Consider the following 17,097-nt stretch of genomic DNA (forward strand, 5'->3'; position numbering starts at 1 on the left):
CTAGTCTGCAATACCAGTATTAATAGTCTCAGGGATTCTCTCATACATTGCCCACCAATAATGGATGCAAATATTTTACGTCAGTTTACCAGCTTCCTTTGCATTCATTGAAGGTAAAACCAGATCTTTAGAGATGAAGGTTATGTATAGCTTCACCACAATTACATTATAAGCTATACTGAAGCTAAGTTATTGTTCCGTTGTCCACAGCATCAGAATAAGCAAATAAAATTTGAAGCCCCTGTGTGAGCTTGGAATTGCTTAAACTTACCCTGAATTCGAGGGTAATTTGAAATGTCTGATAGGAGTTTTTCAGTGGTTCAAAGGTGATGTATGAGTAGCCAGAGAACTGCGGATACTGGATAATAATATCTGAAAAGCAAAGACAAAACCATGTTATTTAGCAGTTTTCTCCCATATAAAAATCGATACACACATTTAGGACTAGATAACATCAGGTGAGAATGAAAGGCAGAGTTCCTCCAGAGACAACCATTAGTCAGCAGCAGTCAACAATCAGTTAACCTATTGCCTTGTCCTCCCACCACCTTTTACAACTAATTCCTTTATTCCCAAGGACCTGGTGAACTTGGAAAGAAACAGGATACTGAGAGCCAAATACTGCTCAACAGTTTAATTGCTGGCTTCAGTGGTAATTTCTCCAGATTTTCATCCTTGTTACAGAAGACAGAACCCATCAACTTTGTATTTATCTCCTTTTAAGAATTCATTTAACCCAGAGACAACAAAGTAATTTTCTATTTTGCAGGATTATAAAAACATATGCGGGAAATGTGGCCAGACTCTACGCCGCATTAGTCACTGCTGCTCCATAGCTGCTGCGTGCAGCATCTGCAGAATCCTTGGATGGCTCATAAGAGCCCAACAGCTTCCAGCGCTTCCCTCGAGTCAGCTCAGGGCAGAAGCTAAAGGGAGTGATGGGGAGAAGAGAGCCCCTGCAGGCATCTCTCCATCTCTGGCTGCAACAGAGGCCCTTCATATTGCTCTCTTCAGCTGGCGCTATCAATCCTTACCCTTTGTTGTCTTATGTTAGAGGCCCATCCTGGCTTCAGCACAGAAGATGAGAGAGATGTCTTACTGCTACCTTTGCAGCTCATTTTCCTAAGAAGTACTGAGGACAGACACAGTTTCAGGCCTGAATTCTTAATTTTTGCTGTGCATCTAAGTCTAATGAGGAAGGAAGGATGAGGAGTCCTATTCTTCTTTGCTATTTGAATACTGAGTGCGTTTTTCTTGCATATTTGGATCTGGATACAGCGCACTCAGCCTTTTTGTTTGCAAGGCATACATTTTAGGCTGAGGTGAAGAGAAACAGTGCTATAAACCTGAACGTAACTGCAGCAGAGAACAATTAACTCATGCCCAATCACAAGCAGAACTGACTGGACCAGACCACCATGCAGCTGTTGGTTGTAAAGAAAAGTCTGTTTTCATTCAGATTAATATACTTTTTAACAATATTGGCTGCTGTGGAGAAATTCAGTACAAGGGAATATTGGTACATGATGCTACTGCTTACTAAGGAATAACACACTCCCTTGTGAAAAATGGTGGGTTTGGACTGAAGTTAACAAACCCACTCTAGAAGTTGTATACAGTTATGTCAGTTCAAATAAATCCTCAACTCTTCATCCTTGATCAAGGCCAAAAATCACATCTGCAGCTGTTCCATGTGGCTGAGTCACAACAGATTGTTTTCAGAATAAGCAGCACCGGGAGCAGAAGATCAAACACCCTCAGTGTCTGTATCCCTGATGCAAGACACTGTGCATCACAAATGTCTAACACAAGCCTTCAGAATAAACATGTGTCCCTGATGCTCTGCTGTGTGTCAGGGCCTTGGTAGATCAGATCAGCATGCAGAGCAATGGATCAGCTCTTTCTTAGCTCATGGAACAGCACTACTACAAGCAACGGGACACTTTCTTTGCATGAGCTTTGGCATTCATCTGTCTCCTTGGTCACCAAACCAGAAGAAAAAATGACTCCGGGGGGCAGGGGGGAAGTGTGGCCTTGTAATCCAGTTGGAGTGGCTCACCAGCTGGTCAGTTCAACATCAGACCCAACGAAAAGGCAAGGTTAGGTCTGCAGAGGGAGAGAACAGGAAGGTGGCAAGGGAAGGAGAAGCAGGACAGCCTCCTTCAGCTCAGCAACCTCTTGTCCTGGCTCAGCCACCCTGCAGAGAGGTGAGAGGACATGTGGCAAGTCCTGACTGGGACAGCCACACCTCCTCACATTGACCCAGGCTTCAGGTCATGCTTCCTGAACTCGGGAGGGAATTTTGTTCCTCCCTTGCCCCAGGCTGCTGGACATGAGTGCTGGGGCTACCACTCCAGCACTTCTACCCTGCAGACCATGGGGAAAGCCTCCTCTGGAGATGGTTTTACAACAGGGGCTCTGTCTCACATCCCTGCTGCAGGATGAGCATCATCTGATGGACCATGCTGGAAATGTGGGTGGATCAGGGCTTCAGCTGCAGGCAAAAGGCAAGGGTCAAAGGGGGGTTGAATGTCCCTGCTGGAAGCTGTGGATGCCATGGCTGGACCTTGTCAGGTCTGGGGGCCTACCAACATACCTGGCTCCATCACCCTCTTACTCCTAGTTGGGGAAGGAGGATTAACCTCCCCTGTGCACCTTCCTATGAGTTCTGCATTCAGCTTTATTAAAGAATAATTTCCTCACACCTAGCTGAGTAAAGAGAAGCAAAGGGGCTGACGTCTGAACTGGGACGTGGAAGCTGCTGCTGCCCTTAAGGACCCATTAAGCCCTGCTGGCTATTCCCAAAGAGCACTTTGGCTCATCGTGAAGCTGCTCTTTGCCCCAGACAAAGAGAAGTCAGGCACGCAGAAACCTGCCTTCCGCACACGTCTCTCCTCCTTTTCCTAAGTTGCAGTGGCAGCGTGAGCCACCCCGGTCATAGTCGTTGACGCAAAAGCTGTCTGCAGAACAGATGGCCTCATCGCAGGAGAGATCAAAAAGGCGCGCAGCGGAAGATGTGCCGCCCTTCCTCGCTGCCCCAGCCGTAGTCGCCCTTGCTGTGGTTGAAGGCCGTGTAGTGGTGGGAGTGGAAGTAGTGGGTTCAGAAGTGGTTGTAAGGACCCGTGACAGGAGCCTGGAACTAGATCCTGGTGTGACCTTAGTTTCGACCAGAAATTTTCTGTTGCCTCCTTTGATAGCAGGAAGCGGTCTGAGCTGAAAGGAAATAAAGAAACGTAAATTCAGTAAAAGCTAAAATGCTATGTGGTGAAGAAACAAATACCTTCCAAGATACACATCTGAAGTAAAAAACTCATCTTCACTGAAGAAAATGACCACATTATTATATCAGATATTAAAATTCCTGACAAGACTGGACACTTTAAAATATTGAGACCATAAAGAAAACAGAAATGCCAAAGTGAAATCTTGAAATTTACCTCTTCTATGTAAATGTCATAGTCTGAGTCATCGATATCAAATCCATCATCATCTCCAGTCACTGTGTCTGTGATGTACCGATGCCCATAGCTTCCACTTCCTAACTCCTCAGAGCCTAAAAAGACACAACTGGTATATTCAGTTCACATATTTTTTTTCTCTTTACACACAGCAGCTCAGATCTTACCACTCCCTGATTGACCACACTGAAATCGGATGTGGTGTTAATGTTCATCCTATACAGACAATGCAAGTGTCAGCCTGAAGATGGGAGACACCGTTCAAGTGATACACATGCAATTTAAAACAAAATGAGGACCATTTAGTCACTTACTATGTGACTAAACAAACAAAGCAGGCAAAGCTCAGTTCTCCCACTGCAAACTGACTTTTATCCATCATTCTTCCAGGACAACAGCTCTGAACTATTTCAGTGTTGACAACATTTTAATAACTGAATTGGGTTTAGATCAAGCTTTTCCCTTTTATAAATACATAGTCCTGTATCTGCCCTATTAGTGACCAAATAACTGGAACAGTGAAAGAGATGCATCTAGGTAGGGCTCTGCTTAGGACTTTGTCACTACTGGCTCTAATGCTTCTGAAATTAGCATCCTAAGTGTATTTTCAAGCTATTTTTAAAAACACAATTTAGCACCTCGAAAAAAGAAACAATCACAAACTTCATGTGTTTTTCATGTGCATAATCTGCTTCTGCCTCTCCCAGGAGCACTTAACTGCGCTGTGAAGGACTCCCGGCTGGGAACGGACAGTTTAAACAGTAAGAGGGTCCTTGTAGAAAAAGTCTGTGCTTTTCTGCACTTTATATAGCAAATTCTGCTTAAACAATCGTTTATGCTTTTTAGCTGTTAAAATTTACCAGAAGTCATGAAGAAAGATAACTGCGTCAGGTAACTGCATCTCTATCATTACTTGTCATTTCAGTGAAGTTAAGAATAGACAGACATTTGATAACCTTTAAAACAACAGACTTCATACACTTGCCTTTTCCATAAAATATTTTGTGATCACTTAAAAACATCGTGGGTAATGCTTGCTTTAAAAAGCCTCTGTATGGGCTGACCATGTGTGCTTTTTTATTTTAGTAGCCACAAGCTGCCCAAATTTCCTCCTAAGTTAGCAGGTCCTTCACACTGCAACATGCAGAGATGCAAAGTCATGCTGGGCAGTGGCTGCCTGTGGAAAGGAGACCTGACAACCTAGAAAATGTCACTTGACGGTAGTGAGAACTTCACTACCACCACTGAACAACCCAATGGAGCCAACAAAAGCTAACGAGGCCTAGCAGACTTTCAGAGGGAGCAGTGTGGGCACAGTGCTACCAGGCCATTTGAGCCAGTCTAACTGGGGTCAGCCATCTCCCACCTCGGTGGACAATAAAGGAAAAATATCTCATTGACCTGATTCAGGCAGGAGACCACTCGTCTAAATCTTTTTGTAGTCTTTCTTCCTTTGCCATGACTGCAACCGAGAAATCCTGGCAGACAGTTATAAAATCAAGCATATGTGCACCAGATATGAATGCATGTCCTCGCTGGCTAATTGGCCGCCCACCATATACTCTGTGGGAGTATCAATGGGCCTTACATGTTACATTAGCATACAGAAAAATCAGAGGCAAATGAGTAGAGGTAATGAGGCATACACACTTGCAACCGAAACAGCATGCTAGACGGGAGAGAATGTGTATAAGCCTTTCCACTCTAACATGTATACCTAATCATCTGTAAATAATACAATTTAACTGTATATTAAACAGAAATATTCAGCACAGAGTTCTACCAACTGAGCTAAGCAGAGAACTCATAGCTTTACAACGAGTATTGAGTCATACCATTGAGGTCAGCTGAACAAACTACATCCAGATTATTTCTGCTAGTGACTGTGGACGCACAGGCACAGGACTACCATTGGAGAAACAGATTGCACATTTATGAACTGGTCCCAGTCCTGCATTCATTATGGAAAACAATCGGTATTATCAAAATGTGGGCAAAACCTCTTACTCCTAGTATTCACTTGTATAGTCATTCAGGTTAATCACCATCACAGGGTAATTTTACTCCAGGTGGGAAGGTAGGAAGAATAGAGCAGAAGAGAAGAGAAAAGAAGAGAAGAGAAGAGAAGAGAAGAGAAGAGAAGAGAAGAGAAGAGTTCCATTGGAAGGGACCTACAACAATCATCTAGTCTTACTGCAAGGTTGACCTCTTCCGTCCATCGCTGCATCAGACTTCCTTCTTTGGCAAGAGTAATTTTATAAGACATGGATTTCTACAAAATAATTTCAGTATGCAAAACCTCAAATATAAGCATTATAAATATGACTTGCAGTTTAACAGAAACTATATGAACAAAGCAGAGTCCAGCACTAATGCAGCTCCCAGCAGATGCAGCAATTTTCAGCTCACTGGCATACTGCTGCTTTTAAGTCAGGTCTGTAATAATACTTATTGCCTTTATATTGTGTGTCTGAAACTATTTCAGAAATAATTCAGTTATTCTAATGGACGAAACGCTAATTTACCTAAGAGTAACAGAAGCCAAAAAGATAAAATGGGGAAAAAAAAGGAAAATTCACAATCATGTGTCAGGGGAAACAATCTAATCTGTATTAAAACAAGCTGTGATACACAAACTCCATTTTCTAATTTGGAAGTCACAAGCTACAAAATAAACATCTGTTGCAGTCCAAATTCTGCCACAGTTTTTTTCCCTTCTCAAGCAAACTTTCTATTGGCTTAATGGGATTTAGGTTCAATAAGGATGACAGGAATGAAGCACAATACAGAGAATGAAGTCTTTCTATATTCACATGTAGGAAAATGTTAGGTCTCAAATTCACATCCAGATATGTACACTTGCTTACATGTGTAGACATGATTTTAATGCTATGCCAGTTTTACAGAAGTGTAACTGTCCTGATTTGAGTGGAGTTATCACTAAACTGCATCAATAACCACCAGCTTGCAATGAGACCTGGTAACTTAGGAGAGACAAGCAGTTCCCCAAGCAGAAAGTGTGCCTCCTTCATCTGGCAGACCAAAACATTCCATGCTTTTCCAACAGAAGACCTTGGGAGATGAAATGTACCCACTGTTCTAAATGAGACAATGACTCCTTTCACCTTATTGAAATGGTACAACATTGACAGGCTGGAGAGAGCAAAGAAGGTATGGCTTATAGTTGCTGGTAGAAAAGACTGCTCTGAAGCCCTTCTTCAAAGACCTTCAGGATGTAAGTTTGGCATCACCAGTAAAGGTGTAACTTCAGAAGGTGTCCTAATATCCACAGGGCTTCAGCACGGCCCCAAATCCCCTCTTTTGCTCCTCGCTGGCTCTGAGTTTCAACTAGCCCACACTATATTACTCTACCTGCTGACCTGTGAGCAGGTTTGGTAACACATAGTTCAGCCAGGAGCAATGAAGTTACGGAGATGTACTGTTTTCTAACTATGCCAGAATTTATACAGATGAGTACACACACAAATGATGAGATCATCTAACAGCCCACTGGAGCCTCAGTCACCTTGCTCTTCCCTTCACTTGGTGTTTGCTCACTAGTTGTGACATGATACTGACATGTGATGTGATGCAATAAAACTACAAAACAAACAGAAAGCAGAGAAGCCAACAGGACTTTTTGTAGAGAAACCCCGCATGAACCCATTTCTTAAGAGCCCTCTGTTGCTTTGGTGAAGAGCTCGTCTCATAATGGGTGGCAAACCAGGGACAATTAAGCAAAGTGGTACTCCGCAAATACCAAAACAATGATTACAGAGATTATAAGCATGCTATATTTCATTAAATCAGTGTTTCAATGTACAAGGAGACGAAGCCTGTTTAAGACCCTCTACCAGGTCCTATAATCTTCTCACAATTAATTGGAAAACTTGTGGGGCGTCATGAACTTTAGACAGCTTCTTTCCAAATAATCAGGGATTAAGTTATACCAAAGAAATCTTTCTCAAAACAAATAGAAAGCCATGCAAACTCTTGTTTTGCCAATTAGGTGGCCACCAGCATACTGATTAGGAGACACAGGAGAGCATAGGAGGTAGACCACCGGGCACTGCAATGCGGGCAGATTGAATGGAAGTGTTAACAGACTGACTGCCATCATGCAGAATCCCTCACAAGTCTAAATCCAGAATACATCAGGGGCATTTTGATCTGAATTTTATTCTTGTCAGTGACTCACAGTGAGGCACTGCATATCACTTGGCCTGTCTCTTGCTTTTTGTCCGTGTCCCTATAAATACAAACACTGGCTTTGTAAAGCCCTTGGAGATTTGTGGGAAACAGTTCTGTGGAAAACCTTCTCCATTTGCTATCTCCAGGACACATCACCATCATTTACATCAAGGTCTGGGCCCAAGGGACAGGCTTTTTCCTGTGTCTGAGCCTCAGCTGACACATTCAAGCACCATGCACAATATTTAAGCACCTGTGCCAATGCCTTGCTCAGTATGAGCCTGGTGGTGATAGCCAGGACCAGAGGAAAGGATGTACCCAGATTAAGCAGCCACTTCTGTCACATTTGCTGTGGAGACAAGCAGGAGGGTATTTTTAACAGAAGACACTTCCTCTGTTGGTCTGGCAAAGCCCAAGGCTGGTGACCTTCCAGGCACAGTGCAAACCCCATCTGTTTCCCCAGGAGACGAAGGGTATTTAGGCTATGCAGGTGATGACACTTTGTTTGATTCTTTGGGACAGTTCATTTTGTTGTTACTAAACTGGATATATGCAATCTTTTGTTTTCAACTAAATTGTCCATGACACATTGAAAGATTTGATATAGCAAAAACTCAACAACCATATAAGTGAAATGCCCACAACCTGCATCTGTAATTAACAAAGGCTACAAAAATTGATTTATTACATCATTTCCCTCTAGAAAAAAAAATGAAACCAAATCACAAATAAATGAGAACCCCTGGGGAAATTTGCCCTCTCTTTCCTCCCTGAAAATGGAGCAATGTAACATAAACCGAGCATGCATTTTTTACTAGGTAAGGGGGTAACTGCTTATAATCAAGACCACATGTTCTACTTGCAAGGACCTTGGGAGGTCTGTCACATTAGGTGATACTGTCAGCAAACCTTCAGAGAAACATTTTAGCAAACAAAGACAACTGTTTCCTATGCTGATCTGAAACAATGCAGTCAAGAGTACTGCAAAGCCAGCCACCTTTTAAAACCAAAATAAGAGCATTACATACGAGAATGAGATAAACCCCAGCAGAAAACATCTCCAAGTAGCATGGACTCAGCGTGTGCAGGACTCCTGTTTGTCTCAGCCTGCCTAGAAGAGCTGTGAGAGACTCCACGCAATGCAACATGGACCCTGAAGGTCCACTGCATGTGAGGTAACACTGGGAATTTGTTCTTCAGTTAAAATAAGCATCAGAAAAGCACTAGTTATTTCAAAACAAGCATAAACCCCCCCCCCCAGGATATACAAGCATAAAGCTACAAATTTTTAAAATCCAAACACACTAAGGACCTTAGTGCCAGCACTATGTGGACTAAGTTTAATGCAAAGGAGCCAGATATTGTATGAAATTCTGCCAGCTTCCTAAGATATTTCAGGTATTTCTGAGGAATACACAGGCAGTCAGAGAATAGCATCAGCTATCTGTGGCATGTTTCACTGTGTACATGGGAGGAGGAACCGTGGTAATAATGAAGACAGCAATTCCTATGATGTGCACCCTGAAGAGCAAAGACGCTTCAGTTTCAGACATGCTAACTGACACCCTTCCCAGCAACAATAGGTGACTAAGAGGTATCTGCTGGCACTTTGAGAAAGTCAGGCATCTGGTGCCATCTGAGATGCATTATAGCACCTGAGACATCCCCAGAGGACTGTCAGGTGTCTGGGAGCTACCTGGGTGGCACATGCCTTCCTGCAGTAACAGCTCAAAACCACAGGACCTAGATGACCTCAAATCCACCGAATGTCTGTACCTGAGCAACTGAAGCGAATGATTAACAGGGCCAACGATGGTGTCTATTGGCTTTCTGGCTACTAGATGGGGGAAGGTAGATGCAGATACATGATGTGAAATAGGAGTGAGTTTTACTTGGTTGCCCTTGAGCTTAGCATGCATTTTTTTGTCAATGGTTTAAATCACTCTTCAGGGTTTTTTAGTTTTGGGAAAAATAAATGTTCAGGCTATACACAGTTTTGATCAAGAACATTTTTTTCACAGCAAAAGTTTAGCTTTTCTACTAATGCACAATGTACTTGTGTATCTGGATAACATCAAAACAGTTTCTTACACAGACATCACAACTAAAGCCAAGTGAGAGCTACTATACTCAGTTACACTCCTGCTTCCAGAAAGCTGCAGAACTTATTTCTAAAGGCATACATCCTCTGTTGCCTTTGAACACCATTCCTAGCTCTGCAAAAATTTCGTTGTTATGAAGACAGGTATCCACAAGATAACACAGGCTTTGATGCATAGTGGCTATATGTAGTTTTTAAGCCTATTTGGAAAATCCACCCTGGAAACTAAGAGCAGACTGGCAAAGGAACCACACTCGCATTTGCCAAGGGGCCCAGAGTTTGCCAAAGTAGCCGTAAGTACAAGTGACCTGGTGCAGGAATGCAGCACATCACGGACATGACGTGGCCGCAGGCTGTGGGAGCTCTGTCTGCTCATGAGGGTCTCCCCCAAGCACTGCCAGACCCTCGGTGCAACGAGACCAACCTCTCAGCCACAATGGCACCCATGTGCCTACCACAGATCAGCACAGAGGTTTTGAGCCTACTCAGAGAGCAGCACAATATACATAATACATCACTTTTCAGATCTGATCCAGGCAGAGAGAACTAAGCTCATGCCCCCTATGAACCTCTCCAGAAATCAGTGCTTATATACACCAGGCTTGAATTTAATTCCAAGCTCTACCATCAAAAATCCATGTTTTAGAGCCATCTCAACAGGTTTCTGCAGAACAGGCTGTTTCCAAAGTGCCTTTCCTAGACTACCGCAGTAATAAGTGCAACATGCAGACTACCACACCCTTATTAACAGAGCTAAACACTTTCTCTTTTCTGACCAGAGAATACAGCCACTCACATCCAAAGATAAACAGGATACCAAGGAGCACACAAGCATGCCTGAGGCAGCAGGAGCTGACCCTTGAGGATCCAGGGGCCAAGGAACCCCAGAGTATGCTGTACCTTTGCAGTTTTCACAAACACTTGCTTCAGAAGTTAAACTTATGAGATCAGCAGCCATAACAAACTTCATGCAAACTGTTCAAGGGATTCAATTTGTGACAGAGAGGAAAAAAGAATGGAAACAACTATGTAAGAGTCAATGAAAACAAGGGATTCCAAGATAGGGAGGCAATTTAGAAATAAATCCTTAATGGGTTAGATTGGTGGATCACTAAGGATGTGGTCCACATTTCTGCAGCATGCAAATTCTTGCAGATCTCACTGTCCTACCTGAATATCAGCTGCTCATTTTCTGCCAGTTAATTAAAGATGATTTGCAATTGAGCATGCAGGTGAGAAAAGAAAAAAAGTCAGGTTTGTTGCTCTTTTTTGTAGTTCATTAATCTGCTAAATTTATATCCAGGCATTTTCTTGGTGTGGTATTCTGTCCCCTATAAATGCCTTCAAAACTGGAACTTAAAAGTACTGAGACCTTTTAAACACAATAAAAAGTTTGGCATATTGAGGATAGACTTCAGTTAGTCCCCATACCCTGCCAGCCTTGGCTCTGTTTCCTGCATCAACTGTTTGTGACATTGGGTTTTTCACTGTGTGAGAGATGTGATTTGTATAATTCCCAACGTGCTCTGTGTAGGCTTGGTTGGGAATCTCACATACAGCTATGACTTTGGGGATGATAAGGAGCAACAGCACCTCAAAGTCAGCCCACAGAGACACTGGCATTGGCAGAGGATTATACCCTGACTAAGGCTATCAGCAGATGTGCACAGGACCTACAACTTATTGCAATGTGCATGGCCTACATTGCTACACAAATGTGAACATAATAGTTATCAAGTTGTGATTATTCAAGTATGTTTGAATGCATTTTCACCTAATATTTTTGCTATACAACTTCTGATCAAAAAGGGATGCTTACTTCTTTATATCATTATATTCATGATTATGCTTAATAGTTTAAGAGCGTTACTCCTCAGAAAACAGTATAGATTTACTTTGATATTTCTGAGTTGTTTAAATTAGAAATGTAATATATAAGGTTCAGTTTCAAAGAACAGAAAAAAAGATGAACAATAGACTTGTCTCTCTCATTTCTCCCCATGATATTCACTTATCAGTTCTGCATGAAGCCAGCACAAAAGTCAGTGAGTAGCGATCCAAAAATATCTGGCAATGACCTCCAGAGTAGGGAAATGGCATGAGAGTGCTTCTGCCTGGTTCTTTTCAAATCTTTCCTTGTGGCTTGACTTTTCACAGGATGCTGCAAGCTCCACAGACAGGACCAAGAGGTGTCAGACTGCTGGTGCGTGTGCTTGGGGAGCGACTCCTTCCACAAGCAGCCCTCCACAGGCTACCCTAGATACACTTTATTTCCAGATATACTTTATTTTTATATATCTTTAATTACAAAAAGGTGGTTCTACTCACTGAACGTTCGGATGATGTCACTCGGTGCACTGGCAGGGCTGGATCCATAGGAGTTTGCTGCTCGGACAGCAAACTGATACTTGGTGTTTGGGAGAAGTCCTTTGAGAACCATGGACTCCATCTGGATCTGCTCCCTTATTACGGTCCAATTGCTGTCAAGGTCTGGCCTTCAGGATCAAACAAATCCAAGATCATAAATAATTAAAACTGGCTGTATAAATTAATTGCCTTTAAACTTTCCTGGGAAATATATGAACTAAATGAGATATAAGCCTGCTAAATCATCACTGAAATCCTTCAGTCTTAAGGGGTCAGACTGTGCAACCATTACTAAGCTGTGAAGCCTGTGATATCAAAACTATACAGTGATACAAAACCAATATTCAGATTTTGCTTATAAAGCCAAGGAGGTTATTTAGAGGACAGTTTGACACATCATGCTCTATTTATCTGTTTTCAAAGATTTTGTGTTCACAGTTTTCAAGTGGAGGTATATTACTTGCAGTTCCCAATCCCCTATTTGGCTGTATAAAGCAATACTTCACAACAGAGGGAAAGATCCTGGTTTATTTCTAAGAGTTTGTACTCTAATGCCACTAAGTCCCTTCAAACATATACAACCATTAGCAGGATGAGAATCTAACATCTGATCTCCCAGGCATTTAGGTTAATCCACTCACATTGGAAAATCTGGATGCAAAGTCTCTTCAGAAAAACAAAACAAAACAAAACAACCCAAACAAAACCAGAACAATAATGCAGAGAACCTGGTCTATGTATGTGGATTTTGCAACAAAATTCCCATGTCTGCCTTTGGACAATGCTTGGTTAACTCCTGATTCCTACTGGAAGCCAGCAGCCAATAAATGCTTGCTCTAAGTGCCATTATAATCCATCTGAAATCAGTACAATCATTCACATGGCAGTTTGGTCTCAAATGTTTATGTTCACATGCAGAGAGACATCGGAAAGAGGAGGGCTACTTCAAATACCTTGAGAGAGTATTCTGATGCTTTCGCACCATTTCTACTGTCTTAAAAGTGCTCTATTCTTATCAAAGGCAAAAGGGAATGAGAAGGTAAACAAACAAAATAAAAATGTAAATGTTAAGTCTAGGCCACCCAAAATATTCAAATTGAAGCCTATGAAAGTAAAATAGGAACAGAAGTGACTTTCATAGAAAATTATTCCAGTGTCCCTTTTCTAAGATGTCCTTGTGATATTTATTACAGGAAATAACCTCCAAGTGCTCCCTGAATCTACAAATGTTTACATAGGACTAGCTGCAAATGTCTCCAACAGTCTTCCACTGAAAATTATAGCGCAAGGCAGGCATTTTGTATTTGTTTATTTGCAGCCAGAAGGAAATGCCAAAGATAATGTATGTTTTCTTTTACCAGTCAATACAAGATTTATTGATCACTGAGGTTTCATTGCTTTGTGCCTGCAGGGCAAATGCAGTGACAAAGCAGCAGCCCCCAGCTGCCCAGCTCCTGTGCACAATGGCACAGAGGATGCGAATATGTCATTGTCTCCCTAAAAATAAAAATAAAATCAGACAAATGCACAAGATGTAATGACAGCTAAACAGGCCATCCTAAGTCACCCTCCACCACCATTTCCTGGTAGACGGGAGGGCATTTATTTTGGCTACTCTTTCATTGTTTCCCTTTTCTGAGCTTTTGATGCCTGGGCCAAAATGAAAATGTATAGTGTTTTCCAAATGAAAGCTGTTAACATCGTTTCCTTCCACATGCTCACTTAGTAGTGTTTTCAATTTTCCTGTACACATCTTTTTTTGGCTCTAATTCCAGTCCAAGGAATTCCTGCTAGCTCAAGAGCTGCCTCACAGTCTTTTTGCAACAGGCTCTGCTGATGTCTGCGCCCGATTGGAAACACACGCCTCTGACGAAGGGACCCAAAGGAGGTATTGCACCCTACAGAGATTTAGGAGATAACAGAAACCGTAGGCAAGCCTTCGACTTCCCTGACTGTGTCTCACAAGACTTCATTCTGCAGAAGTGAATAATAAAGGAAATGCCGGAAAACGTGTAAGCATCTGCAGCTGAAGGAGCGGGAAAGGGGGAGATTTATCACTTGACCTTTGCTACTTCTCCAGAAAGTTCCCTGTGCGAACAAATTGGTGCAAGATGAGAAAATGGCAAACAGATGGGGAGAGGGACACATCAAACTCAGCTGGTGACTTTGTCCAGGGCCAGCCAGCTCCCGTGTTTTCTAAGCTGGGAACATTTTGTTGAAAACTGTCCCCATGGTCCTTTTTTTGTGTCAAACTTCAGGTTGTGTCAACTTTTGCACCGGAAGGGCTCGTTTTGATGCCACTTTTCCCATCTTTCTGCAGCGCTACATTCTGTGGACCAGCACAGGTGCCTCTGTCTCTGGCTGAGACCTCGCAGGGCTGCTCCAGACATTGTATCTGTGCACAGGGAAATCAGACAACTTCCATGGGCATTTTCTGCTCTTAAAGTTACGGCTGTGCATCTCCAACACAGAAATGCCATGCAGTAAGAATCTGGCCAGTGACAAAGTCAGAGTATTTTTAAGGTAATAAACATACGTGTAAAGTTAATGGGACTGGATGGATGTAAACCAAGGGCAGAATTCTGCCCCAGATATACCTAAACTTTTGGATTACTACTTCATGTTGTAATCTGGGGACTGATTCAACTTAAGAAAGGTAATCTTTCTGATGCAGAGAACAGCAATTTTACACTCACTTGAACTTCCTCTTAAAATCACCTGGAAATGATTTAACAGAATGAAGCACCTGTTAGCAATCCAATTTTATAAGGTTTTTCATTGGTTTTTTGTGCTATGTTTGTACTCAAGTGGAGAATTCATCTCTACAATGTTTTTGAAAATATTTCTACAGATAATAAATATGGTGACAAGTACAATAAAATCTTATTCACTATGGAAAATACTCATTATAGAAAATAACGCACTATAGGATATTATTTTTAGTAATTATTATTTAGCTTTATTGTGACACTTGCTACAAAATATATCAACGAATATGTCAGATCAGCTCTGAGGAAAGGAAAAGTAGACAATTTTCTGGCCTCATTATTTTGTTAAACATTCCTCTGATGCTGTCTAACATTGTTAAGCACTTCCTTCCTAATTTCTACGTCTTCCACTCCTCTTTCTTCATTAATTACCTTTTCAAGGATTTAACCCTCACAAACAGTAAGGTAAATGTTGAGGCAGATGTATCTCTTTCATGCATTAATCAGGAAAACAGTATTTAAGGTACTTTTGCTGGGCATTAGGAGGTGTCCCCCAGTCAGATCTGTTGTTTCAGGTTCTTTCAAACAAAAGGAAATATGACTGCCCAATTCAATGCAATGCCAGGAATAGTCCAACATGGAATAGATTCAGGGATACAGCTTTTTTGGAGGGGAAGGCTTCAAACTAATCAAGAAATCTGCCCATAACACTATGCTGAATCTGCTCCACCCTAACATCTGTATACTAATAAATCTCCCCGGTTTCATCAGCAGAACCTGCCTAGTTCATTGCAGCAGAAGTTTCATGTCACTACCAAGATACTGAAAAATTTCCCCTGTATGTCAAGATTAATATTGAAAGCTGTTGACGCCATCTACGTACCAAGGAGATGCAAAGAAAGTGACCTAATCCTTTTAGGGGACACATTGCTGAAACACTTGTGGTTCTGCAGATGCTAGCTGACTATAAAAATTTGGATAAGTTAGTCTCCAAGTTTAGAAGATTGGGTAGGCTTTCAACAGATTAAAAAATTGAGTATTTGCAGTATTCAAGTGAAAATAGCCAAGACATTATTGAGAATTACTTTTTTATATTGTCTTTAGGAAAAAAACATCCAAACTAGTATGTTTAAGCCCAGGGTGTCCCTTTAGAGGCTTTCATCAGAATGCCACTTGTCATAAAATATTTTGCAGCATAAACCAACAGACTATTTACACTGAGCCTGCAAGCTCCCACAGACTCATTAGCTATTTTGGGTTTAACATGTTCTTTTACACATTTCCTATAAACTGTGCAGTGAGCAGTGAGACCTACATTCGCCCTCCTGATTTTCAGCATTTAGCCAAGTTGGGACTGCAGACTCCTTAGCATCCTCTTATAGTCAACAGCAGAGCAGAGTCTGAGTTAGCCCAGCGGGTCCTACATCTGAAACTGCCTGCAGCCCTCCACTGCCTATAGAGAACCAAAAGGTCCCAAGGGAAATCCATGCAAGCGCCTAAATAAAGGCTCAAATTTAGACCCCGAGTATAAACAGACTGCAGGTTAGCTCTGGTTCTGATTAGATTCTGGTATGTGCAAACAATAAATGTATAGAATTTTCATGAGGTTTTAATCTGCAATATCACAGTTGAGCAAATTAAAAGACTGTTTTTCCCTCATCTCAGTCTCCTAGCATGGTTTTTCTAGGGTTAAAGTCATAAAGTAAGTTCTAAGGGGACAGAAATTATTTAAACAATATCATAGTTTTTAGACATTTGTGCTGCACACAAGAGAAATTACAGATTTGCAAAAGAAAGTCATTAATTTTGCAAAAGCACAGGATAACATTGTGTTTCTTTGACATAAGAGGACTTAATTCTAAATTTACTTGCACTGTTTTGTTTTGGTTTTATGTTGGTTTAATTTAACAGCTTTAACTCATGTTAATACATTTTATAGTAATTAAAACTATGTGCAGTAAAAGCCAATGAAGCTTAAAGCTAAATCTTTACCTCTAACTGCCATTAGGGCTTACGGCTCATTGAACTTTCTCCAAATGTATAATCAAGCTTCCAAGTCTAAGAGAGCATAATCCCAAAATTAACAAATGCACTTCCAGCTTAGCTTTAAACCTCAAACTAAACAGTGTAATCAAAACATTGTGCTGTTAGCAAATTCTTTCCCAAAGTCTAAAATGAACAAAACACTGAAATTTCAATTACTCGCATCTTTTGACCTAAACAGTGAAGGCAGCTTCCCACTCCCTGGCTGAACAAAAACATTCACGGGTGC

At 41.6% G+C, this 17,097-nt stretch overlaps 1 protein-coding gene across 1 annotated transcript in view; it reads right to left on the minus strand.

Moving 5' to 3' along the window:
• EGFLAM (EGF-like, fibronectin type III and laminin G domains) overlaps window positions 1-17,097 on the minus strand; it is a 57,809-nt gene that overhangs the window by 30,090 nt on the left and 10,622 nt on the right. Inside the window, exons 7-10 of the mRNA XM_010585834.1 lie at window positions 12,079-12,245; window positions 3,438-3,553; window positions 2,877-3,213; window positions 272-372 (exon numbers count right to left, since the gene is read on the minus strand). Coding sequence (XP_010584136.1) covers window positions 272-372; window positions 2,877-3,213; window positions 3,438-3,553; window positions 12,079-12,245 — 721 coding nt within the window. The remainder of the gene's footprint in view (window positions 1-271; window positions 373-2,876; window positions 3,214-3,437; window positions 3,554-12,078; window positions 12,246-17,097) is intronic.

This window comes from Haliaeetus leucocephalus, unplaced genomic scaffold (assembly GCF_000737465.1).
Source record: "Haliaeetus leucocephalus isolate CR32 unplaced genomic scaffold, Haliaeetus_leucocephalus-4.0 Scaffold120, whole genome shotgun sequence".
NCBI classification, from domain to species: Eukaryota; Metazoa; Chordata; class Aves; order Accipitriformes; family Accipitridae; genus Haliaeetus; species Haliaeetus leucocephalus.